The sequence below is a fragment of the Delphinapterus leucas genome, chromosome 10 (assembly GCF_059928025.1).
Source record: "Delphinapterus leucas isolate spDelLeu-1000000601 "Yukka" chromosome 10, BTC_Dleu_Yukka2, whole genome shotgun sequence".
In the NCBI taxonomy this organism is placed as follows: domain Eukaryota; kingdom Metazoa; phylum Chordata; class Mammalia; order Artiodactyla; family Monodontidae; genus Delphinapterus; species Delphinapterus leucas.
This window is the reverse complement of record NC_143138.1, coordinates 19,757,580-19,782,679: the sequence shown is the minus strand read 5'-3', so window position 1 is coordinate 19,782,679 and position 25,100 is coordinate 19,757,580. Positions and strand designations below refer to the sequence as shown.

General features: G+C 45.1%; 1 protein-coding gene across 6 annotated transcripts in view; it reads left to right on the top strand.

Moving 5' to 3' along the window:
- The window catches only part of RIPOR2 (RHO family interacting cell polarization regulator 2), a 210,885-nt gene that overhangs the window by 171,659 nt on the left and 14,126 nt on the right, over window positions 1-25,100 (top strand). For 4 of the 6 annotated variants that reach the window (XM_022562345.2, XM_022562347.3, XM_022562348.2 and 1 more), the window contains exons 9-17: window positions 5,387-5,430; window positions 6,766-6,891; window positions 7,211-7,359; window positions 8,659-8,788; window positions 13,617-14,294; window positions 17,453-17,637; window positions 20,130-20,298; window positions 23,546-23,681; window positions 24,934-25,095. In XM_022562345.2, the coding sequence (XP_022418053.1) occupies window positions 5,387-5,430; window positions 6,766-6,891; window positions 7,211-7,359; window positions 8,659-8,788; window positions 13,617-14,294; window positions 17,453-17,637; window positions 20,130-20,298; window positions 23,546-23,681; window positions 24,934-25,095 (1,779 nt within the window). Of the gene's footprint in view, window positions 1-5,386; window positions 5,431-6,765; window positions 6,892-7,210; window positions 7,360-8,658; window positions 8,789-9,576; window positions 9,724-13,616; window positions 14,295-16,071; window positions 17,389-17,452; window positions 17,638-20,129; window positions 20,299-23,545; window positions 23,682-24,933; window positions 25,096-25,100 lie in introns of those variants that run through there. The other 2 variants (XM_089918417.1, XM_022562350.2) reach the window with 2 other exon arrangements.

The following is a 25,100-nucleotide window of genomic DNA, read 5'->3' as shown; positions in this document are numbered from 1 at the left end:
TCAACCCTCCCCACTTATGTTAATTTATTGATGCTCCAGAACCTTCTCGTCCTGAGACTTGCCTACATACTTAAATATTTACTGTGACAGGATCTCAAACATACACAAACATGGAAGAATATTATAAGGAACTCCCATAGACCCATCACCTCCATTTAATAATCAGCAAGATTTTGCCACCTTTGCTTCATCTGTTTTCTTGTCTTTGTTTTTCCTTTGATGAAATAAAACCCAGGTGTGGGAGTCTCTCCCTGTAGACTGCAATGTGCCTCTCTTAAAGAATAGGGACATCTTATGATAGGGACACCACAATGCCAAGTATTATCACTTCTAATAAAATGAATATGCCTTTGTTTTGAATCCATTCCATTAGCAAATGACCTGGTGGTCTCAAAAGTGAGTTATACTCAAATCAGTTATATTCAAATCAGGATTCAAATGAGGTCCATGCATTATCATTGGTCGTTAGAGATCTCTTTTCAGTTTCCTTTCATCTAAAACAGACGCCTCCTTGTTTTTTTTCCTACCATTGACTCGTCATGTTGAAGCTGTTGTCACTGTTGTCACTTTCAACATGTCACTGTTGTACAGAATGTCGCACGTTCTAGACTTGTCTGTTGGCTTCTTGGTGGTGTCATTTAGTTTGTTCCTTTATGCTCTACTTTCCTATAAACGACCTACCAACTTCTTTATTTTTAAATGTTTTTTAGTGTTAAACCCACACAGGACTGTGCATTTTCCTCTTTTTCCCAGTGCCTTTCTGGTGTTGACTCCAGGAAGTCCTACTCTGAAAGCATTGTTGATTTGTACTGCAAGCATCTTCAGAACCAAAAGCTCTGGTTGTAGAAAACGGAGCATCCTTCAGGTGTTGTCAGATTTACAGCTCAGTGGCCAACAGGGCTTCAGATGAGCAGCCATCACAGCGAGTCCGTCTTCCTTCTGAGTTTGGGCCACTCACCCACTCACCGCAGGGAGAAGGGCTAGTTTGTGTGCCTTTCCTTTTCTGAGGTTTCTTAGCAGCTGGATCCCTGGGTTGCTAACGGGGATTTAATCACCCTCTTGTCTGCGTTTTGCCATTAAGGGAGTAGAAAAGGGGCGCTTTTTTTTTAAGTGCTTGACAGGAGAGCTTAATTTTCCAATGAGTCACCTAACTCAGGAGGCAAAGTGTTCTGTCAAGTGTGATGTCCGTAGAGCTGCTCTGGTTGAGTGTACCTGCAATCAACATGACCTTGACCCTCAGCTGCCCACACGGCTGTGTACTTCTCTCCAGCAGATCCCGTAGTGAATCAGTCTGTTATTCAGTATGAAGTCTCAATACTTACTTTACTACGGAGGCGGGACATCTGTGCTTTTTCAGTTTTTTAGGTCCTTTCTCTTCACTGTGGGTCCTCACCGAGTCAGTGGTTCTAAAACCACTCAGGCCCTGCCCCCATCTCAGCAAGTCAGGGCGGGGCCCTGGCACCAAGGAGCCCCACAGCTCTCTTCCCAGCATTCTCTCATTCTAAGGCAAGGGTTACAATGGGAAGCCCTCCTCTTCCCCGTTTCCCTCCCCCATGATAGGTGGGTGGCACCCTTCGGGTATGTTTTTCATCCTCGGGATGATTCTGTCAGCAGCCTGCTTCTGGAAAACCACTGCCCTGAGTCAGTGTTTAGCAGAAAACACTTCTCTCTCCTTCCCCTAACTCTCGGGCACCCTCCACGCAGGCTAGCACAGTCTGGGGTCTTACAGCTGAGAGAGATTCCCATCATGCCGTCTTCTCACTGTTAATCCAAGCAGTACCGTATTTCCCCTATTTCTGACGCTCACTATTATCAAAGTCACCAATTTGGGGTGAGTTGGTGATTTCCCCATTTTGTCGATGGGGAGTGGGGTTAAGTGACTTGTCCCAGAAGTCACACGGTACGTTGGAGTCAAACTTGAAACTGAATTCCAGAGCTCGTGGCTCCCAGTGCATTCCCGTCCCCCAGCCCCATATGAGGAGGGACGCTCTAACAAAGGTGAACAGATACTATAAACTATTGCTCAAAACATGTTCTCTTCTATGGGATGGTAGTCTTCCACCCAGCACACAGGCACCCAGGAGTGGGTGGGAGGAAAGGGACAGCCACCCACCAGACCTGGACCTCAGGCCTGAGGGTCAGCGAGGATGCTCTGGGGGCCCTACCATCCACCGGGGGGCCCGGCTGCCCAGCTAAAGAACGGATCTGGGTTGTGATGGGCTGTCATGACAGACGGGCTCAACTTGCTGCCACCCCTGCTATTCCAGCTCTACCCTCAGCGTGGTTCTGTCTTTCCTGCCCGACGGGCTTCCCTGGCTTCTGTCTGGGTTCAGGGTTTCTCCCAGGGGGGTCACTCAAACCTGCAAGTGATCCTCCTTTTTCATTATTGATTTATCTCACTTCCACTCTCCTAATCTAACATGAAAACTTGAACTATTTCTATGAAGCCTTTCAGGGGTAACACCCCCGTGGAAATCTTCCTCTCTTGATAAAAGGGAGCCTCTCACGCTGCCAAGAAATCTTGCATCTTTGCAGTTACCTACTTTCTTGTCTGTTATTCATTCTGGTAAAAAAAAAAGAAAAAAAAAGAATTACCACCCCCAACATACATAGTGACACAAGCTGAGGATCTTTCATAATATCCTCAGACCTGGTAAGCCAGCTTCCTCCTGCCACACGCTTCCCCAGCACACAGATGGCAATCATTCTGTGGGGTGTTGGAGGGGTGGGTAAGTGATGACGGTAAAGACAATTGAGCCTGTTGTTGGCCAGGCTCTGGGCTGCATCCTAGTGAATGGTCTCTGGCCTTGACTTCCACACAGTCTACTGGAGACAGTGGTTGCATGAGCCAGTCTAATCTAATTCCATGGAATAAATGATCTACTGGATCAATAATGTGGCCAATTGCTTCGATGCCTGGGGGGCGGGGGCGTGGCAGGAGGGGGCGCAAAGGGTGCCACCCGCCTATCTTGTGGGAGGGAAACGGGGAAGAGGAAGGCTTCCCGCTGTAACCTTTGCATTAGAATGAGAGGACCCTGGGAAGAGAGCTGTGGAACTCCTTGACGCCAGATTTTGAAGAGGGTCCAACGCCAGGCTAAAGAGGGAGCACTAGACCCATCTACCAATTTGCAGATGGAAAGACATGGTCTGTTACAGAAAAACTACTTCTCCCAAGTATTACCTACTTCATATTAAGTTCCAGGCAGTGTGTATATTCCAAAAGTCTGTTTTGGCCCCTGCAGCTTTTAGGGCAGGTCCGGCCTTGGGAGAGGGGACATCTACCAGGGAGCTAGTAAATCTGCATTATTTATGCCTGGTCAGTAAATCATTCAGTCCTGTAATGGGAGCGCCTATCTATTCAGCTGTCTGGCTGTTTTCCTTGGAGTAGAAAGTGTCACTTCCTTAGCTTCAGAATCGCTCCCCCCCAGTGCTAAGATTGTCATGAATATCCAACCAGCCTTTTCTCTGTGTATACGCTGCCTGCCAACATGTGTGATCTTTTTTATCTTTGGAAAGGAAGATCCTCACAGAACTAGAAAAAAAAGCGGTACATTCTTCTGGCAGAATGGTCCCTGAGCAAAAGAAGAACAGGGTGGGCGGTTGCAGACTGTAGCATCTGGGCCTTCCGAATGAGGTCATGGAAGAGCTGTTTTATCAGTAATAGATGTTTACAGTAAAACATCCACAAGGTGCAGGAAGATGCACCATGGAGATTAAAGCCCCCTCAGCCCCTCCACTTGCCCATGCTCATCTCTGGGTGCTAACCCCCGTGATGGTTTTTGGAGTGGCCATTATGAAAGCTTTGTAGACAGTGCAGCAGCAATCCCCAAACTGCTGAGAAAACATGAAGCTTTCCCCAACTGAAAATCCCAACAGGCCTCAGACCAGAGTCTGAAAGAAACCTGGCCAGGTTTAAAAGATACAAGGCGGTAACTCTAACTGACCCACTGTTAGTTTCATTTCTGCAATCAGTGCCATGAGTGGCTTACATTAGCAGGAGGACTTGAAGAATCATAGCACAGCCCCAGGCCTGTTTTTGCCTGTCTACTGCCACGTGCCACGTTACGGTTATAATCAGAGTATCAGAGCGATACCACCTCAAGCATTTCCAAGAAATTTTGCTGTAATAACATGAGCTGAGAAGCTCAAAAACATCACTACCAAGTAGCTTTCTCCCATCTGGATAAGTTCTTCCAATATGAAATTTCTGGTGATTTTGAAAGGAAAAAATAAAAACCCTCAAAGGATTTTCCCCTTTACCCTCCTTTATCCAGCACCGATATCAGATCAGTTTTTTAGGTTTTTTTTGTTTTGTTTTTTAACCAGGCTTCCATTGTAATTGCATAGGTATGTAAATAGGCAGTAGATAAATCCTGAATATTCTGCAGAGGTTTTTTTTTGGTTTGTTTTTTTTTAAAACATCTTTATTGGAGTATAATGGCTTTACAATGGTGTGTTAGTTTCTGCTGTATAACAAAGTGAGTCAGCTATACATATACATATATCCCCATATCTCCTCCCTCTTGTGTCTCCCTCCCACCCTCCCTATCCCACCCCTCCAGGTGGTCACAAAGCACCGAGCTGATCTCCCTGTGCTATGCAGCTGCTTCCCACTAGCTATTTTACATTTGGTAGTGTACATATGTCCATGCTACTCTCTCACGTCGTCCCAGCCTACCCTTCCCCCTCCCCGTGTCCTCAAGTCCATACTTTATGTCTTCTGCAGAGGTTTTTAAAGAGTGTTTAGGACTTTATTAGAATTGGTATATCCAGCCAATTGTGATTTATAAAGATCAGTCGATTGTGCTTTTTTTCAGAAGTATTAAAAACAAAAGACTAATCCTCCAGAAAATTATTAGTGAAAATTGGCTTCTTTAATTCTGCTCTTATTTCAGTAAATCTTTTAAGAGGCTTGTTATGCTCTACTTGTTAGTGGAAACTGGTCCTCAATGGACCGGCTCCGTGGATGGAGAGGTGTGACGAACTGGTGAGTTGCTGCCATCTACTGACAGAGAGTGGTAACAGCAGGTGTCTTTTTAGGCCTCCCTGGACCTTCTCTATCATCTTAACCCTGGCATAGCCCGTTGAGACTGGTGCAAAGCAGATTCATCCGTCCCACAGTCTCACAACTTAACGGGGCTCTTCCTAGAAAGAACAGTCTTCTCTGCCCCAGAGAGCACCTCTCCCATCACCCCAGAAAGGAATATCCTCTCTTGCTGTGATGGATGGAATTCCCAACAATAGCTGTACCCACAGTCGTTCCCCAGAAACTATTATATGAGTTTTCACAAAGGCCTGACACTTTGAGTCTTATAAGTGTGCCAGTGTGGGTTTATAAAGAGGGGAAATGAATTCTGCACCTCTGATCCCAGTTGCTTGCTTACAGGTCTGGCTGGTTTTGCTCGCCTCTGTCCCGGAGATCAATATGAAGTAAGTGTGGTGTCGGTCCGGGTGTTGGACTTGAGAGGCAGGAGTCAGCTGTCATTATTTTGCTTCTTCAATTTTTTTTTACATTTTTTTATTTTGAAAAAGAAATTTGAGCCAATAAGTAATTTTGGAGATTAGGGTAAGACCTCCCATATACGGGTCACCTAGACAACCAGTTTTTAACGTTATGTCACATTTGCTTTATTATTATTAATACTATTATTGTTGTTATTTTGCTGAACTATTTTAGATTAATGCACAGGTATCATGACCCTTCACCCCTAAATTATTTTCCTGAGGGAATTTCCTGACGGTCTGGTGGTTAAGACTTGGCACTTTCACTGCCTTGGCCCAGGTTAAATCCCTGGTTGGGGAAGTAAGATCCTGCAAGCAATGTGGCACAGCCAAAAAAAAAATTATTTTCCTGAATGTGGAAAGACATTCTCTCATATAAACGTTGTACAATTGTCTACACCAACAAACTTAGCACTGGCCCTTTAGCTAATGTCATTTGATGTACAATCTATATTCATATTTTTCCAAGTGTCCCAATATTGTACTTGATAGCAGTTTATTTTTCCTGATGCAAGATCCAATCCAGGATTATGACTACTCAAAAGTATCATGATTGAAGAATAATAGAATCTAGATCTTTCTTTATAAAAATATACTCCATAAAAGTAAAAAAGCTTTTTATCTTTTCCCTCTTCAGAAGGGAACTTACATAATGATTTCATCTAACTATCTCCTCCAAAACCTTCTATAATCATTCATCTTGGCCGGGGGTGGTGAGGGGGAATGTGTCTTCCTCTAAGCAGTAAAGCTGTCTGACTGAGGAGAAACTGCACACCCTCCCCCCAGAGTGTGTCAGATTTCAAAATCCTTGTCCAGACCTGTCTCCCTTATCCACAAGAAGGATGCCCTGCTTCTTGCTTCTGGACACTAAGTAGATTTTAGCTGCTGGTTCCTTGTCTTTCTAAAGGAGCTGGGGAGTATGGAGAATTAATCCAGTGGTTGTTCTACTGAAGTAGAACTAACGAGAGAAAGAACTGAGCCAAAGGGCACGATGCAGTGACCTTGTTCTAAAGAAAGCCCTTCATACCCTCTATCCTAGAGAAACAGAACTTACCCCCTTTGAAAGCCTTTCCCTGCTGGTGCTCTGCTCCACGCCCCCTGCCAGGGAATTTGGAAGAAGCGACAGTCAGTGGGTGTCATGAGGATGCTGGAGAAGGGGAGGAACAGTAGCTGCTGTATTTACTCGCCTTTTTCATCCTGGTGTTTGGTGGGAAGGCGGGTGAGGGCAGTGGAATCTGAGGGCCCTTTGGTGTCTTTCCCCAGATTTTCATGAAGTATGGCCGACAGAGGTGGAAACTGAAAGGCAGAATAGAAGTAAATGGCAAACAGACCTGGGATGGAGAAGAAATGGTGTTCCTGCCCCTGATAATTGGATTAATTTCCATCAAGGTACAATATCGTCATTGCAGTTTGTTGTCTTTGCTGGTGCCACGGCTGGATGGTCCATCGTGGAGACCTGTGCCCGTGATTTCTGCCTGCTGCCCCTCCAGCCCACAGACCTCTGTATGTACTACAGGTACATCAAAAGACTTGCCCTCGTGTCAGAGCGGGCAATGGAAATGTGAGATGGGCTTGGGAAACATCCACCTCTGATTTCAGATATGGTTCTGAAATGCCTGCCCTGGCCAAGAAAAACAAAGGAAAGAGTAACCTGGCTTCGTCCTCTGCACTCCTGTAAGGCCTTTCTTACCTCTCCCTCTCTCACCAGGTCACAGAACTCAAAGGGCTAGCAACTCATCTCCTGGTCGGCAGTGTGACCTGCGAGACCAAAGAGCTGTTTGCAGCACGACCTCAGGTGGTGGCTGTGGACATCAATGACCTTGGCACCATCAAACTCAACCTGGAAATCACCTGGTAGTAAGTTGCCCTTTTCAATATCATCATGATAGAAACAAGTGCTTTAGGCTCGTGCTGTCCCAAGGGTGGCGTGTGGACCGTCAAAATCACTGGGGAGCTTGGTACGAAAGCAGAGTCTCAGGCCCCACCCCAGACTCTCTGTGTCAGAATCTCTCAGGGCCCAGGAATCTCTTGAATAAGCTGGGTGACGTTCACACATGTTAAAGGAGAACCCTCTGCCATATCACTACTCTCCTTCTCAACCTTTAGATGTGTATAAAGAAGTATATCTCTCACGTCCACTAATTTGAAAGAAAATAACTGTCCAGTATGAGATATTTTATCCACAGAAAGATCCTGATTCTCGCTATGGTGTTTTAATTGCTTAGCCCTCTTTATCTCAGATACCTGACACTGCTTTGGAAATTTCTGGATATCCTTAGTCTCTCCACACTCTATATACTGAAACAGAATATTTCCAAAGGGCCAGAGATACCTTTTGTCAAAGCAGGGAACTTAAAAGTGGTTTTCTGAAGTCACCCCGTGAGAAAGGTCATGATAAGCTATTAAGTACTGGTTGCTCACAACATTTGATCTTATGCCCCTGGTATGTTACAAGTAACTAGGACACGTTCAGTATTAATGTTTGGGGCCACCTTTACAATATCGAGGGTCAGGCATGGAAGCAGCAACGACATGTTGCCTTGTTATTGGAACAGTGTCCACAGCTTTTGCCCAGCCCATCTCTCCCCGTAACTTGTAATGATTGACGTCTCAAATGCAAGATCAGTGCTTCTGCTGGAGGAGCACATGGCATGCTGATAAATGGCATCATTGTGAACAGACTGTTATCCTCTCAGTCACACAACAGGCTCTGGGTCCACTGAAAGGAATAGGAGAGTTTTCTTTAGAACCGAACAATAATCTGTTGCTCTCTTGTATCATTAAAGCATCTGCCCTTGCAAAGCTCCAGGAATTTTTACAGACTTCTTCAACATCTCGTGTTGGGACAAACATTAATACGTTTGTGTCTCTAATACGAACGAGGAAGCAAATTTATGTGGTCTGCAGGTGTGCACATAAATTGTGCTTAAAGTTGTGATGACAATCTGGGGTCCCTTGGGTGAGTCTAGACCCCGTTTTCTGCTCCACTTCTTTTTATCTTGGTTTGTTTGCTGACAGACCAATTTGGCCAAAACCAGCCCAGTTCCCACTGGTTTGAGTTTACGTAAGTATAATGAGGTGCTTTCTTGGCCTGCGGACCGGTGATTATAGGTGACTTTAACAAACGTGTGTTCATGGGGACCTGTTGTTTTGCAGTCCGTTTGACGTGGAGGACATGACCCCATCCTCAGGCGCTGGGAACAAGGCAGCCGCCCTCCAGAGAAGAATGTCCATGTACAGCCAGGGCACCCCAGAAACGCCCACCTTCAAAGACCACTCCTTCTTTGTAAGTTCAGTGTGATTTCTAGAGGAGAAATGATGAGCCTGAGGCAATGCTTGCACCCAGGGTTTGAAATGCTTAATATACGGTGTTAGGGAGTCTCTATAATTCCTAATACAGTCGTCCCTCAATATCCGAGAGGGATTGGTTCTGAGAACCCCCCTTTGATACCAGAATCCTAGGATGCTCAAGTCTCTTACGTTAAATGGCATAGTGTTTGCACATAACCTATGCACATCCTCCCGGATACTTTAGATCATCTCTAGATTACTTGTAATACCTCATGCAATATAAATGCTATGTAGATAGTTACCAGCAAATTGGCAAATTCAAGTTTTGCTTTTTTGGAACTGTCTGGAATTTTTTTTTTTTTTTTTGCGGTACGCGGGCCTCTCACCGCTGCAGCCTCTCCTGTCGCGGAGCACAGGCTCTGGCCGTGCAGGCTCAGCGGCCATGGCTCACGGGCCCAGCCGCTCCGCGGCATATGGGATCTTCATCTTCAAGTTCACCCTAAGCACATGGTGACTAAGGAAAGCACATTCTGAGATGTCTGTGGCCACCCGCGCACAGGTGGTAAACCACCTGTGGCTCTCCTCTCCTCTCCCCCAACTTAACCTGTTGCTTGGTAAACACATGTAGACTTTTCTGCACATTCTCTAAGATCAGACTTTTAAAGAAGTGGGTGTAAATAATGGCCTCCTTGTTTTAATCAGAAATGCTCGCTAAAAAGCTGACAAAAACATAGTAACCTGCTGCTTTCCACTAACTCCCCCATTTTGCTTTGACTTCTGAAGAGATGGTTGCATCCTTCACCAGACAAGCCAAGGCTGTCTGTCTTGAGTGCCTTGCAAGAGTCTTTCTTTGCCAAGCTGCACCGCAGCCGCTCTTTCAGTGACCTGCCCTCCCTCAGGCTGAGACCCAAGGCCGTTCTAGAGTTTTATGTGAGTGTGTGTGGCCCGCCTGGGTGTGACGTGCTTGCTGTAGGGGGCTTGTGGCATGTGGGCTTTGGCATGGCTCTTGTTTTATCTTCTGTCTCTCGCTCATTGGCTAACGGTTACAGGCCTCCTGTCCCTGGGTGGGAAATTTGGGCATGCATGCACCTTTGTGAGAGAGGCCGTTTGTCCTTCCCTGCTCATGATCTCCACTTTTGTGCTGTGACTTTTCTGCACTGTGGCAAAGATATCCATGGTAACAATATTGTCACTTAAAAAACAATACAGTTGCGCTCAAGGTCAAAGAAGATTTTCGTTCACAAGTTAAGCTAATGTATCACTAATAGCAATCTTTACAGTTGTAGCCTTCAAAACCTGGCACTGGATTTAAACCAATTTTCCCAAAACTATTTTTATTGAAAGAGGTTCTTAGCCTTAATTTATTGTATTGTTTGCTAGTTTTATACTATCGAAGTAAAAGAAACTCTTTAATTTGCAATCAGGAATGTAATAGGTAACCTACATTATATGTGTTATCCATTATGTCACAAGAGAATACACATACACATATGTACATACATACCTGGAATGTTCTGCCGTGTACAGACATATAAAAGTAACCTTTGAATGTCCAGAGAGGAAAGGGTTAAAAGCCTTCTGGTTAATAATAATAATAATAATTGTTATACTCCAATAAAGATGTTAAAAAAAAAAAGAGTGCAGCTCTAGACTAACTGGCAAGCCTAAATTAGTAGAGACTGATTGTAGAGGAGTTTGAAATAGATTTTTTAAAATCACTTTCAAGTACCCACTCTGCATGCTCAAATGAGGTAAAAGAATGTTGCATTAGTAAGATATATTTTAAAATATACTTTAAATAAAAATTAAAAATAGATTTATTTTTCTTTCTAAATGACTGCTTGAAATGCGTTTTTTATTTTTCTTCCCAATAAATAAATAAATAAATAAACCATCCAAAAAATAATAATAATAATTGCATCTTATTCATTGGACTAAAAAACACAGGTGAAATGGACCAGGCTAAACTCTAGTGGAGTTTCCACGGAAAATGGGAAAGATATGCACATGCCAGAGAAGAGTAGAGCTGAGGCAGTAACTGTCAATGTCACGTGTATATTGATGCTCATACGCTGCAAGCTGGAGGGTGTAGAGATGGTTAGTAGAGGTTTTAATTGCATCATATAAACAAGAGCAAGATTAGAAAAGAATGTGATGGCTTCCTATAGCCTTTTGGATAAACGCAAACTCCTCGGAGCATCCGTTCCATTCCGGCCCAGTCTTCCAGGCCCACCTCTCCTCTCTCCAGCCTTCATTCTCTGCCGGAATGCCCCCCGCCGACCCCAACCCCCATCACTGTCCTCCAAATGCACCCTCCCTCTCAAGAGCTCCCACAGCCTGTTGTTCCTTCTGGGACGCACTTCTTCCTCCTTCTGCCCTTCTCCGCATTTTCCAGGGCTGAGTTCCAGACACTCTCTCTCCTGAGCAGCCACTCCCGCCCCCTGCCGGGGCTCCTACCACCCTGCAGCATCCCTACATCACCCCTCAGTTACAGCACGCCTTCCCCGTGTGCCCGTTTATAGGCTCGCACTCTTGGCAGGCTGTACGTCCCCTTCAGCAGGGCATCTCAGTCTAACTGGATATTTGCCACTTAAGTACATGCAAATTGGGTTTGGGAATGTGAGACTTGATAGAAGTGGCTGAAGAGGAGTTTGGAATTTAAATAAGAATCGTGACCACCAGGCCCGCTCCTTACTTAGCCAGCACCTCCCGCCTCCCTCAGAGCTGCTCAGAATGTGTGTTCTGAAGACGAGCTGAGGCTGGGCAGGAACGCTCAGAGGACCCAGGGCTTCTGTGAGATCCCCAGGGGACCCCACGGAGGAAGTGCAGGGAGCAGGACTCAGCCTTCCCCCATCCCTCCCCAGAAGCTTCCTTTTTCGTCTGTCCTGGAGGCATAAAGCGTGTTTGGGGGGAAAAGGGGGGTGCAGATACAGGAGGAAGGAAACTGAAGTAAAGGAGGCCGGAAATAGTGAGTCGCACGGGGACCCACCCCCTCTTCGTCCCCTCCCAAGGACAGTCCCTGGAACTCCCCCCCCCCCCCCCCCCCCCCCGCACCGGGACTCTGGAGCGCAGTTCAATAATCACTAATCCAGGAAAACATTCTCACTTTTCGAGGCAAAGAAACTGAGCCTGCAGAAGTTACTTGAGTGCCCCAGTGACACATCCTTTTACTCATCCTGTGGTTAAAGTAAAAAACCTTCCAACCAGATGAGAATGGAGAGTTTGAGTTGAAACTGCATGTATTGGGAGCTGGTGGCCCAGATCCAGCAGTGATGGGACCATGGACTGCTGGAGGAGGATGGGGAGCCTCTTTCTGTCTGCTCCTCATTTCACTTGCTGTAACATTTTTGTTTCCTGGGCTAATTCCCAGCACTATCGTGATCATTCATTGTTTTATTTATTTATTTATTTAGCGGTACGCGGGCCTCTCACTGTTGTGGCCTCTCCCGTTGCGGAGCCCAGGCTCCGGAAGTGCAGGCTCAGCGGCCGTGGCTCACGGGCCCAGCCGCTCCGCAGCATGCGGGATCTTCCCGGACCGGGGCACGAACCCGTGTCCCCTGCATCGGCAGGCAGACTCTCAACCACTGCGCCACCAGGGAAGCCCTATTATTTTTTTTTGGCCGCACCACGCAGCGTGTGGGATCTCAGTTCCCCCACCAGGGATCGTGGAGCCCACGCCCCCTGCAGTGGAAGTGCGGAGTCCTAACCACTGGACTGCCAGGGAGTTCCCTCATTGTTTTATGTATAATTAAAATAGGTACTTATCTTTACTTAAACAATCAATTCTGGAATCCAAGAGAGAGTATTCATTTTGAAGGAGTTGATCTCAAATAACTAAAAAACTTTTCCCACATTTAGCACTTTACCAAGACCACTGTGTCAGGAAAGGTGACTTTTCCCACATTTAGCACTTTACCAAGACCACTGTGTCAGGAAAGGTGACTCAAAAGTTATTTGAGTTGATCTCAAATAACTAAAAAACTTTTCCCACATTTAGCACTTTACCAAGACCACTGTGTCAGGAAAGGTGACTTAGAAATTGCTTTAACGCCTGCATAAACAAATTACCTTGGTTACCTGGATATTTCTGACCTCTGTCTTCTGAGTTCTGCTTCACGGATCACAGAGCCTGGGGCTGCCTGACAGAGCACTTGGGATTTCTAGACACCCTGGGAGCTCTGGGGTTTGCAGCCCTGGAAGATAGTTGTTCAGTTTATCAGTCTTTTTCTCCTCTTTTTATAGAAGCACTGCGCACGTATTTCTGGTCTTGAATTGTTGGTGGCATGGTTACTGAATTAATAAAACTTTTTCCAGGGCTTGGGATTTGTGGGTAGAGATTTTCAAAAAATAATTTTATGAGAACTGAAGCAGAACAAAGCATCACATGTTTTGAGTGAAATAGCAAGAATGTTGTAAAGTCTTTTAAGATCGATGCCAAAAAACAAACAAAAACAAATCAAAACAAAACAAAAAAAACAGTGGTGCTATTCTTAACTATGGCTGCCAAATATTGTGAGATCCTGGGATTTGGGAAACAAGCACCACTCCCCTGCCTCCAGCCTCTTCTTTTGAAAAACGTCAAACCTGAGAATAGTGCAATGAACTTTCACCAAGATTCAACAATGGTAATAGAGTTTTTAAAGGCTTGTTTTCTTTTGCCACGCATGTGCGCGCACGCACACACACAAAATCAACAATACAATGTTAATATCATGAAAGGTCTGTTTTTTAAATTTTAATTGTCTTACATTTTGTCTGGAAATGAACCATGCCAAACGCATCACTTGTATTTAAAATCATAATGATTTGCCTTTTATCTGCAGTCGAATCTACCTGATGACATCCTTGAAAATGGGAAGGCAGCTGGGGAGAAAATGCCACTGTCCCTCAGCTTCAGTGACCTGCCCAATGGGGACTGCGCCCTCTCCCACAGCCCAGGCCGCTCTCTCCCCAGCACGTGCTCGGCAAATCCAGAAATCACCATCACCCCCGCAGAGCTGAACCGCGACAGCCCCTCCTCCCAGAATGAGGGCCTGGATGACTCCAGCTCGGCCTCTTCCAAGAGCTCCTTGGGAGAAGGCTCGGAGCCCAGGCCCCACCGGGAGGAAGAGACCGAGGGGCTCGGGAAACCTGAGGCCTGCAGAGCATCCGCGGGTGCCCGGACGGAGCGCCTATTCCTGGAGAAGGGTGTCGCAGAGGCCCTTCTGCAAGAGTCTGACGAGGCCTCTGAACTCAAGCCCGTGGAACTGGACACTTTTGAAGGAAACATCACGAAGCAGCTGGTCAAGAGGCTCACCTCGTCAGAGGTGCCGGCGGCCACCGAGAGGCTGCTCTTTGAGGGCTCTGTCAGTGGAGAGTCTGAAGGCTGTAGATCCTTCCTAGATGGAAGCTTAGAGGATGCCTTTAATGGGCTTTTCCTTGCATTAGAACCACATAAAGAGCAGTATAAAGAGTTTCAGGATCTGAACCAAGAAGTCATGCACTTGGATGACATTCTAAAAGTAAGTACATTTTTAGGGAAATTGGCTTAGGTCTGGAGACAGGTATCTTCAGCCAACATTCTATTTAAAATAGCCTATCTTTTTTTTTTTTTTTTTTATCCTGCCCCATCACAGGATCAGTAGATAATCATCACGTAAATGGCACTGATTTTTAATACTAGTAGCGTATATTTATTTTCCTGACAACTGATCAACTTAAGGAAAATGATTAGGAGTTAAATTAACAGCTCTGGAGAGCATCTAAATTCCCTCAGTCCCTAAGTTCATCATTCAGATTCCAAATGTGAAATGGTGGCCTTTTGGGCATCATCATCTCATTGAGATGCTCCTGGAGAGGGTACCTCTCTGAGTATCAGGGAAGCAGGAAAGCCCTCCCATGGTTGAAGACAGAGTTAGGCAGTACAGATGTGAGAGCCACGGGCATCTCTCCCCTGCCCAGGGCACCACCTCCTGGAGGATTCCCTTCTCTGCAATTGGCCCAAATCGGTGAGTCAGAAGCCCAGATAATCACCCACGAATAATCGAGAAGCCAGAGAACCCTGACTCCACCAGAGTTATCTTCCTCTCTCCTGTTCCTAATCAGACCGCTCAGGATAGACATGGGAAGATAGGAGTGAGGGGGTGATTTCCTCTTAGGCAGGAGGTCCTAGCAATGAGATCGTTAATGCTACCCCAGAATGTATCTGTCTCCACTTGGCATACAGATGAAATTTTTAAAAACAAGGCACAAGAAGACAGAACTGGAATTTTTGTCCCGAATCCCACTGCCACTTCTTGTATTCTTTGCTTTGCCACTCTGATTTATAGTGCCACAGAGAAGAGAACTTGGATCTTTTCTCTGGAAAGAGCAGTTCTTTGGGAACCTGTTCTATAAAATAAGCTTGAAAATACGGTGTCAGGGGCAGGTCAACCCGCAGCAGGCTGTTGCATCCCTTGGCGTGACGGTTTTAAAATGTGGCCTTCCCCGTGGCATCTGGAACAGCCTTCCCAAGGCTTTTCTCACAGTCTCGGTCACGCTGACCTAGGTCTGCAGGGGATGTCTGCCCAGGGCAGATAATAATCCATGCTCTGACTCCCCACATCCTCTAATGCTCATGACAGATTGATTCAGCTGTAGGTATAGCCTCCGAGCAATAGGGATGGGCATTCTGAATCTGCTTCCTGTAAAACAAACTCAAAAGCATCTGCTCAGGGCTCATGCATGGAGGCTGTTTGTCCAGTACTGCAGTGAAAACATCTTTTATCCCCTCAACAAGCTCATGTCAGCACAGTTGACCAGTTTTTGCTTACTGGGAGAAAAGTTGTTAAATGTAAAGAGCTAAGACACAATTGATCCACCTAAAGTAAGTGCCTCAAATGTCTAGATGCCCCATTTCCAGGCGTCTAGGGTGCTGATCAGTAGCTCAGTCCACCAAGAAGCGCTAAGCAAGTCATCTGTTAGTCTTATAAAAACCTGGTGGCTATAGGTTTCTTTCCAGAGTATTATTTCAATCTGCAGTTGTTCCAAAACTATCCCGCTTCTAAAATCCTTAACTGCCCCTTTCTTTATTTTGATCAGTATTTAAACACATCCATACTGTGCAAGATCAGGTTCTGCAATCTAGCTTAGGAAAGAAGACCCTAGAAGTGGGTCAGGTCGGGACTGGCTCCTCCTCTCTCTCTGAGATGGAAAATGGCATTAGAGTTGAGGTCTGGGGCAAGTGGCTTTGTCTCCAGCCAGGATTAAAGCATCCGCTGGACAAAGCTTTCTCTTTTTTTCCCTCCTTCACATTCCTAGGATGCTAAACACCTTGAGGATCAGAAACTAAATGATGCTGCCTCTTGGACGGAGATCACTGAGGGCGAATGAAACAACTCTGATTTAAAAGACTGAAAGACGGTTTCCTATATGCTTTGTCTTGAGTGTCAGAGACTCAGATCCCTGCAAGGCCCTTCCGACCTTGTGTAATGAAGTCAGCAGGGAGTGCCACCTAACTGGATGGAGAACATTTCGTTCTTCTTACTTGCAGAATTTGTCCCATTCAGTAACCCCCAGCATCCTCTTGACTATTTGGAAGAACTTCTCTCCATCTCTGTGCCCACAGCAACTGGCATTACCCTGTTTGTAATATTTCTGCTTAATATCCAGCAATGTAGAATTCTCCAGACCATAGAATGGGTTTGCTCACATAATTCCAGGGCCCAGTCAGGGAAGAAATGGAACTTGTTCCTTCAAAGAGCTGTAGAGGAAGCACAGCTACTCCTTGTCATGCCCATGCCATTTATTTTCTCCTCGATGCTCAAAGAAAAATTACATGCTGTGAATGTAAAATTAATTTTTTTTTTTTTTTGCGGTACGCGGGCCTCTCACTGTTGTGACCTCTCCCGTTGCGGAGCACAGGCTCCGGACGCGCAGGCTCAGCGGCCATGGCTCACGGGCTCAGCCACTCCGCGGCATGTGGGATCTTCCCGGACCGGGGCATGAACCCACGTCCCCTGCATCGGCAGGCGGACTCTCAACCACTGTGCCACCAGGGAAGCCCCGTAAAATTAATATTTAAGTGTACTTACCTAGGGAGTGTGGATTAAGTGAATTCGAGTAGTTTTCTATTTCTGGGATTTGTTTTGTGAATCCTTTAGAACAGGTGCCTTAGATAGCTCACCCCTGTCTCAGGACACTAAACATGTTGCCACCTGGAATTAGAGATTGGTTAGTAGTTGGAATTGACTGTGACTCCTTAGATTTGTCTGCCAGTTGCATTTTATTTGGGGTTGAGCACGAGGCGGAGAGAGTATAGCAGTTCTATTTCCCAAAGCCTTCTGATTGTAATATTTTTTAAACTGTTTATTTAAAAAATTTCAAACAGAAGTAGAAAGAGAATCAGATGATGGACCCTGATGTGCCCATCCTCCAGCCTCCACAGTGCTCAACTCACAGCCAGTCTTGTGTCTGTTCTTCTGCCTGCTTCCTTCCCTCTGGATTGTTTTGGAACAAATCCCAGATATTGTGTCATTTTATCCACGGTTGTACTTTCTTTTAATAAGACGACTTTAAATGAATTTTTTAAAAATAAAAGCTTGAAAAAAAAGAAAAGTGTCACATCTCCCGCTGGGTGTCTTTGTTGTGTTTCTCCTTCCGAATATGTTGATATTCTCCTTGGTACCTTCTACCTTTGCAGTGCAAGCCAGCAGTAAGCCGAAGCAGGTCTTCCAGTTTAAGTCTTACAGTTGAAAGTGCTTTAGAAAGCTTTGATTTTCTGAACACCTCTGATTTTGACGAGGAGGAGGAGGATGGTGATGAGGTTTGTAACATTGGAGGAGGTGCTGACTCAGTATTTTCAGACACTGAGACTGAGAAAAATAGGTAAGTCTGAAGTTAGCGTCTGCTTCTATTTCTACTGTCATAGCTGGTACAGCAGTTCTTTGTAGCTACCAGACGGGACCTGATACACATCTCCAGGAAGATAAAACCCCCTATACATGAATTGGCTTACAGTTCCTTTTCATTGTTAAGTACAACTTTTAAATATCATTCACCTCTTTTGGTGTTGTTTAAGGAAAATTAAATTGATTTTCTTCCTTATAAATGAAGGGGAGATTTTTGTATGAGTGTGTGTATATTTATGTGTATACACATACATCTTGTAGGTTTCAGTGTCTACAACTTGTCCCCAATGTAATTAATTGCAAATTAAGTAGGTATACCGTGTTTCTGGAGAACTCTTACTGGATCATCAGTTTGGACCTGGTTCTCCTTGCTTTGCATCGTATTTCTAATTTCTTCATTTTGTTAGACTTTGCTTTTCCCACCCCTTATCTCTCCGTTCCTTTTGGCCATTGGGTCTTTGCAGTAGATTAAGCTCATCAGTGCCTATATCAAAGCCAGGTTTAAGCCCCGTGGTCCACGTTTTCCTTAGAGCGTAAGAAGAGATGACTGATAACTGATAACTGCCACTGGATCTGCAGGCCTCCAGCTGGAATGTGGCCTTCTCTAGGATGGGGATGGGACAGAGCAGTGGGAAGGGAGGATAAAGGTGAAATGTTGTCACCTTCTTTCTCCATTGGGCTTTCTTGTACGAAACCACGTGTTTAGAGCTAGAGCCTGGGGTCCATTCTGTAAGCACAGTGAACATACTCAGCTCCATCAATTACTGCAAAAAAAAAACAAACAAAAAACCACAAACACTTTCCCAAAGGAAAGGGTGGGTTTCCATCCATCTTTTCTTTTGACGTGTTATATACACTGATTTTCAAGTTACAACAAGCTATGGCTGTTCAACCTTCGCAGACCTCTCTGTGGGTGGTGTTAATATTTTGGAGTTTTGTTGTTCCTGGAGGGTTTCTTCTGCCAAAGTGAAACGAGGAAAAGAAAAAGTGAGAAATAGAATTTATCCTTTGAGCAAATTGGGGGCATAGCAAAGAAAATTTATGAAATGAATGTCATGTTTACATTATCCTTCTACATTCTACAGTGAGATTTTTCTAACTTAATTGAATTTGTGAAATGCTTCTTAAACCAAACATCTTCCTGTATACTTGTTAGCTTAAGGTATTAGATGATGGATCAAGGTCAGATTAAACTTTTTTTCTTCTTGCTATAAGAAACATTTTAACTTTTTTTTTTTTTTTTTTTTTTTGCGGTATGCGGGCCTCTCACTGTTGTGGCCTCTCCCGTTGCGGAGCACAGGCTCCGGATGCGCAGGCTCAGTGGCCATGGCTCACGGGCCCAGCCACTCCGCAGCATGTGGGATCTTCCCGGACCGGGGCACGAACCCGTGTCCCCTGCATCGGCAAGCAGACTCTCAACCACTGTGCCACCAGGGAAGCCCCAAGAAGCATTTTAAAAACATCATAGCCTTTGTAAATTTTACAGAACATTGCTATTAAATATGTCTAATTTGATCAGTCTTACCGTATGTCATCAGAGATATTATGGAAAATTGTGGAAATTGTGTGTGTGTTTTAAATATGTGCTGACTACCAGGACACAAGCTGAATGTTTTCCCCTTGGAGGCAAATGTGAATCAGAGTAAGGCATTCAACCCCTCTAAACTCTGGTGCATTATCTTTTTAAATTGTGGAGACTGGGGAGCAGGAAACTAGAAGCCAAAAACCGCCTAGCTGTGTGAACGAGGACGCTCTGGTTAACACCTCTGCTGGTCATTCCTTCCATGTGTGAAATGAGACTCTTCCCTCCCCCTCGCCCTCCTGCACAAATTCATATTAAGAATAAAATTAAATAATAGGTGCAACAGATTTATTTTTAAATGTAAGTGCCCATCATGATACAACTTTAGACAGTTCAACGGTGGGCTTTACACAAAGCCCGCGAGGCAGAACTAAGCGATACAAATGCCCCTTTTAGCTTTTGTCTGGAGTAGAACATCATGTTTCTTCCTAACAGCTTTCCTTTCTCCTTTTCAAGTCACAATTGATTTAAGGCCAGGAAAAAGCCTTGACTGATTATTTCTTAATGGTATTGCTCTTGGGAAACCACAGGTTCACAGGACAGTTTAATCCCAGAAAATCTGGCAAACCACTCCATCAACAGAGCAGGAAAGTGCCACAGAATGAGGGCACATTTCAAAAGACTTCTTGGTGAGCCAACTTTACAGATGGTTCGTTGTGCTTGAGAAGCAAACAGAGAACTCTGGAAACAGTCTGTTTGCAGGATCTTTTTAATATTAGGCAAATTGGTGACCAGGCTCAGTTATAAAATAGTTTTTGAAAGGTATCTCTATTTTTCAAGATAGGCGAGTGCAAGACTCTTTTCAGTGGGTGCTGTGATTGAGTTGACCTGTGATTTCCATGCAGAAAGAACCAGCTAACATTTCGCTCACCTTCCTGCTTCAACAGTTACAGATCAGTACACCCGGAAGCCAGGGGGCACCTCAGCGAAGCCCTGACTGAGGACACGGGAGTCGGGACTAGTGTGGCAGGAAGCCCTCTCCCACTGACCACGGGAAATGAAAGCCTGGACCTCAGCATCATCAAGCACCTCCAGTACTGCACCCAACTCGTCCAGGTAGGACTGGTGACGGCACTGGGTTTTTAGAGCCCAGGTTTTTGATGCACCAAGAATGGATGTGTGCTTCCTTTTTTGCGTTTTCCCAGGAAAATGAGAACTCAGGAATAAGAGAACCATCCTGCTTTGATTTGACCCAACTCAGAAACTCTGAAAGGCATGGCCATGCTCCCTCAACCCTGAGTTTTCTATCTTAAAACCTAGATCTCCAGACTTTAACAGGTAGTAGGTGACATATAATGTGCTCTTGCTTTCAAATCATTTGATAATAGGTGAGAGTAGTGTGATTTTTTAATTTTAGATAAGGAATTTGCATTCCGCCATCTACAAAAGGACTGTGAAAGCCAGTATTATTGAACATATGTTAATATGAACCCATCACACGAACTAGTTTTCTACCACCTGGACAGCTAAAGGCAAAATGCTCCAGAACATAACCACAGTTTCGCAGATCTTGAATAAGTACTTATTAGCAACAAGAAAGAACATTTTACAGGTATTATCCTCCTCACCAGTTCGCTTTCATTCTGCGACACCCTGGGGCTCACTTTTCTTCTCATTTCAGGCTGTTTATCACTTAAGATTTTGCCACAGCAGAGCAACTATTCTGCCATTCTTTTGTTGCAGGGAGAGTTTCCGCTGTCTTGAACAAACCATTTTCCCCCAAATAGCTATCGGTACTTGAATGCTTCCTCCTCACCTGGTGGCTTGTCTTCTCCCAATCTTGTTCTTCTCCCGCTTGCTTGGATGTGTGGGGAACAGGAAAAGAATGTGAAAGCAAATGTATAATGGTTTCCGGGGGGATGGGCCAGGCCAGAAGAGGAGGAATTGTGCTTTTAAGAGCAAATGGCCAACTGGGAGACCAGAGGCAGGGTGAGGAGGAAGGACCCCAGGGAGGCCAGGAGTGGGTTAATGTTGCTTTTTTAGTAACACACTTGTGATGAGATGTAGAAGAATCTGCTTCTCCTCCACGAATGTAGACCCTCAAAGCAGCCTCAGACACCTCACGTGCTCTGGGAAACTGGTTGGCAGTTATGACTCTTGCACTAGGTTGGCCAACACCCCAGGAGCTCTCTTCTGTTGAGCGTTGAATTTACAAGCCAGGTGCTGACAACCAATCTGGCAGAAGGTGCAATTTTTTTTTTTTCTGACCAAAATGGACAAGGATTGTCGTTGACTTATAGTTATCCTCTATTCATCAAGCACTGGAATGAGATGGTTTTCACAGCTCTTTGTCCTTGGTGAGGCCGAGACTGTGCTGAGCAAACTCCCCGTTCACCTCTTAGGCGTAAAGTCATTACTTTGTGAGGCATGGGAGAATTCTCCTCCATGAAGGGATGGATGTTTTCTCTCAAAGAATAATTGGCATGCAGTAGTCAGTGCAGTGTTTCTCTCGATAATAAGGCCTTGGTTATAACACTTCAACTCTTCTGTGGAGAAAATCAACACTAGAAAAACAAGAGGGGAGTTCCTCTCTACATGGTACATGAGATACCGCCCAATCCATGAATCGTTTAGTAAAGCCAATTAGATCTTTAAAATTTAAAAAAAGGAAAAGAATTTGTAGAGACGTGGATGGACCTAGAGATGGTCATACAGAGTGAAGTAAGTCAGAAAGAGAAAAATAAATATTGTATATTAACGCCTACATGTGGAATCCAGAAAAACGGTACAGATGAACCGGTTTGCAAGGCAGAACTAGAGACACAGATGTAGAGAACAAACGTATGGACACCAAGTGGGGAAAGGAGGGGTGGGATGAATTAGGAGATTGGGAATGACATATATACACTAACATGTATAAAATAGATAACTAATGAGAACTTGCTGTATAGCACAGGGAACTCCACTGTACAGTAGAAACAAACACAACATTGTAAAACAACTATACCCCAATAAAAATAAAGAAAGAAAGAAAAACAAAAGAAGAATAAAAGAGGTAGACATAAAGATATAGAATAAAAGAGTAAGGGTTAGAAGCTTGATTTCTAATTCACACCCGCTCCTGAATCAGTGAGTTTACTTATTCATTTGGTATATAATTGCAAAGAGATAAAAATGGGCAGTCCATAAAAATCATAATAGCTATAATTATGTTTAAAATAAAGCAGTTATTTTCTACCGTATTTATTTACATGAAAGGCATTAGTACATAATTGCTGAACTTGACTTTTGAATTCGAAAAATTCTCTTTGCCTTAGAGTCCAAATGCTTTAGACCATACAGAATGGTGGTACAGGTCTGCATCCTGCAGCCATGCCTACCAAGTGAAGGGGACAGGTTTCTGAGAGACACAGAAAGGACTAGAACCTTCAGGCATCGACTGACTTCTGTCCTTTCCCCTCTCAAGCCCTTCCTTATTCTTGTGATCTGCACACAAGTGAAATCACTTGCTATTTATGTGCCCTTGAGCACGTTACTTGACCTCTCTGTGCCTCAGTTTCCTCATCAGTAAAATGGAAAATCAAAAGTTCCCACCTCATTGGATTGTTGTGCAAAATAACACAAACTAATACATGTATAAGGCTCAGACCAGTGCCTGGTACATAGTAAGAACTTGTTAACTGTAGTGAGATAGCTTTGATTGTAGTTAGGATTATTCTACAGCACGCTCTTAATTTTCAGCTTGAAGACAAGGAAATAAATCAGGCTGTGAAAAATTACTACGCTTGTAAAAAAAAAATCTTTTTTCTGTTTCCATACCGGAGGGCAACCTAAATATGCCCTTCAAGTTTCAGAGAGGAGTTGTAGATTGACAGTACATACAAGAAAGGTAACTTTATAATAACCTTGCAACCCTACTACTGAGAAAATTCAGGAATTTACACAGGCATGAAAAAAGTTGAAAGCAACAAAAGCATGTCTGATTTCAGCAGATGTTGTAACCGGCCTGGAATGAGGAACATTTTCAAACTGGAAGAGAAACGTGTATGAGTTTAACATCCCCACATGGGCTTCCCTGGTGGCGCAGTGGTTGAGAGTCCGCCTGCCGATGCAGGGAACACGGGTTCGTGCCCCAGTCCGGGAAGATCCCACATGCCGCAGAGCGGCTGGGCCCGTGAGCCATGGCCGCTGAGCCTGCGCGTCTGGAGCCTGTGCTCCGCAACGGGAGAGGCCACAACAGTGAGAGGCCCGCGTACCGCAAAAACAAAACAAAACATCCCCACTTCATTCAGGACAAGGTTGAGTGGGGAAAGCTCTGTTGACAACAACGTAATTGACACAGTGGTTTTGTTTGTTTTATCAGCAAATTGTTTTCTCAAGCAAAACCCCATTTGTGGCCAGAAACCTCTTAGAGAAGCTTTCTCGGCAAATCCAAGTGATGGAGAAGCTCTCGGCCGTCAGTGACGAGAACATAGGAAGCATCAGTTCTGTCATCGAAGGTGAGCACCTGCAGTTATGCTGCCATTCTTGTAAATGTTGACCCCACGAGCCCCCTCCCCTGCCTGCATCTATTCATGGCTTTGTTAGGATGGCAGAGAAGCGCTCTTGGGCTGTAGAGGAAGGTCTCCACACGAGTGTGGTCGTAATTAACACCATGCTTCAGCCTTCGGAGTCAAAGCAGCAGACGCCTAGCTTTTTCTAGCGGGGCCTCCACCCCCAGGAGGCAGACGCTAGTGTATACACAGAACCACCTCCCAGGCGGTTTCACAGACTTGTTCTCCTGGTGTGGTTCCATTTGGGACAGGTAATCAGGATTGTGCTTGCACCACAGAGCTGGCTGAGACAGCTCCCGTAGTGGTTGACTGTCAAGGCAACGTGCTCTCAAACCCTACTGGGAAAGGTAGAAGAACGAGCAGTCAAAGGCCTTCAGGAGCGTCCCTGGTTCAGAGAGCTTTAGGTAGAGAACTTGACCCAGGAAAGATGCCTTTGAATCTGTGTGGTCTGGCTACAGGGCTGTTTCCTAAAGGCAAGAATCTGTATCGTTTTTCACATCAGATAGTCTGTGGAAACAGTGGAAAACTAGGATCTCCTGGATTATCTCCAATTAAGCTTAAAACACCTTGTAGGTTCTTTCTATACATTTCTGCCTTCTGCTTCCGGTCCTCCCAGGAGCAGGTGACCTTGGCAGGTCTCTGAGAGATGTGAAAAGGGGCAGGACATTCAGACTCCTGTCCGTTCCTCCCCCAGGCCCCTGTGCATGATCACAGCCACATGAGTGAAATGCTGACCGTGGCATATGGCTCTTCAATCATTTCAGTCAGAGAGCCGCCTGGGCAGGGTGAAGAAACTCCTTCAGTCATCCTCTGCTCTCTTGCACCCCCTGCAGAAAAGTCTCCTGAGGTTTGAGTCTCTGATCCTGTACATTTTTTGCTGTTAAGTTATAGGAGATGAGATGATTGGACCTTCTCCCAAGGGTAGACCTGCTGTTTTCTATCACCTAAAGCAAACAGCTTTGCTTTTGCTGCATTTCCTTTGCTGCCCAGGCTGGATGAGATCCTCATCTCAACTTCTTTGCCCTCGGGACACCTGCCAATGACAGAGGAATCCTGTAGTTCTGATTTAAAAAACAGTCTTTAAAAAAAAAAAGGAAGGCCCTTGGTGATGCCTTCCCCATCCTGACCCAGGTCCATCTCTTCATCTATTTCATTCAAAACATGTATCATGGGATGGGGTGTTGCTCTTCTATTCCAGCCATACCGGAATTTCACAAAAAGCTGTCTTTGCTGTCATTCTGGACCAAGTGCTGCAGCCCGGCTGGGGTCTACCACAGCTCAGCGGACAGAGTGATTAAGCAGCTAGAAGCCAGCTTTGCCAGAACTGTCAACAGAGACTATCCCGGACTTGCAGACCCAGGTACA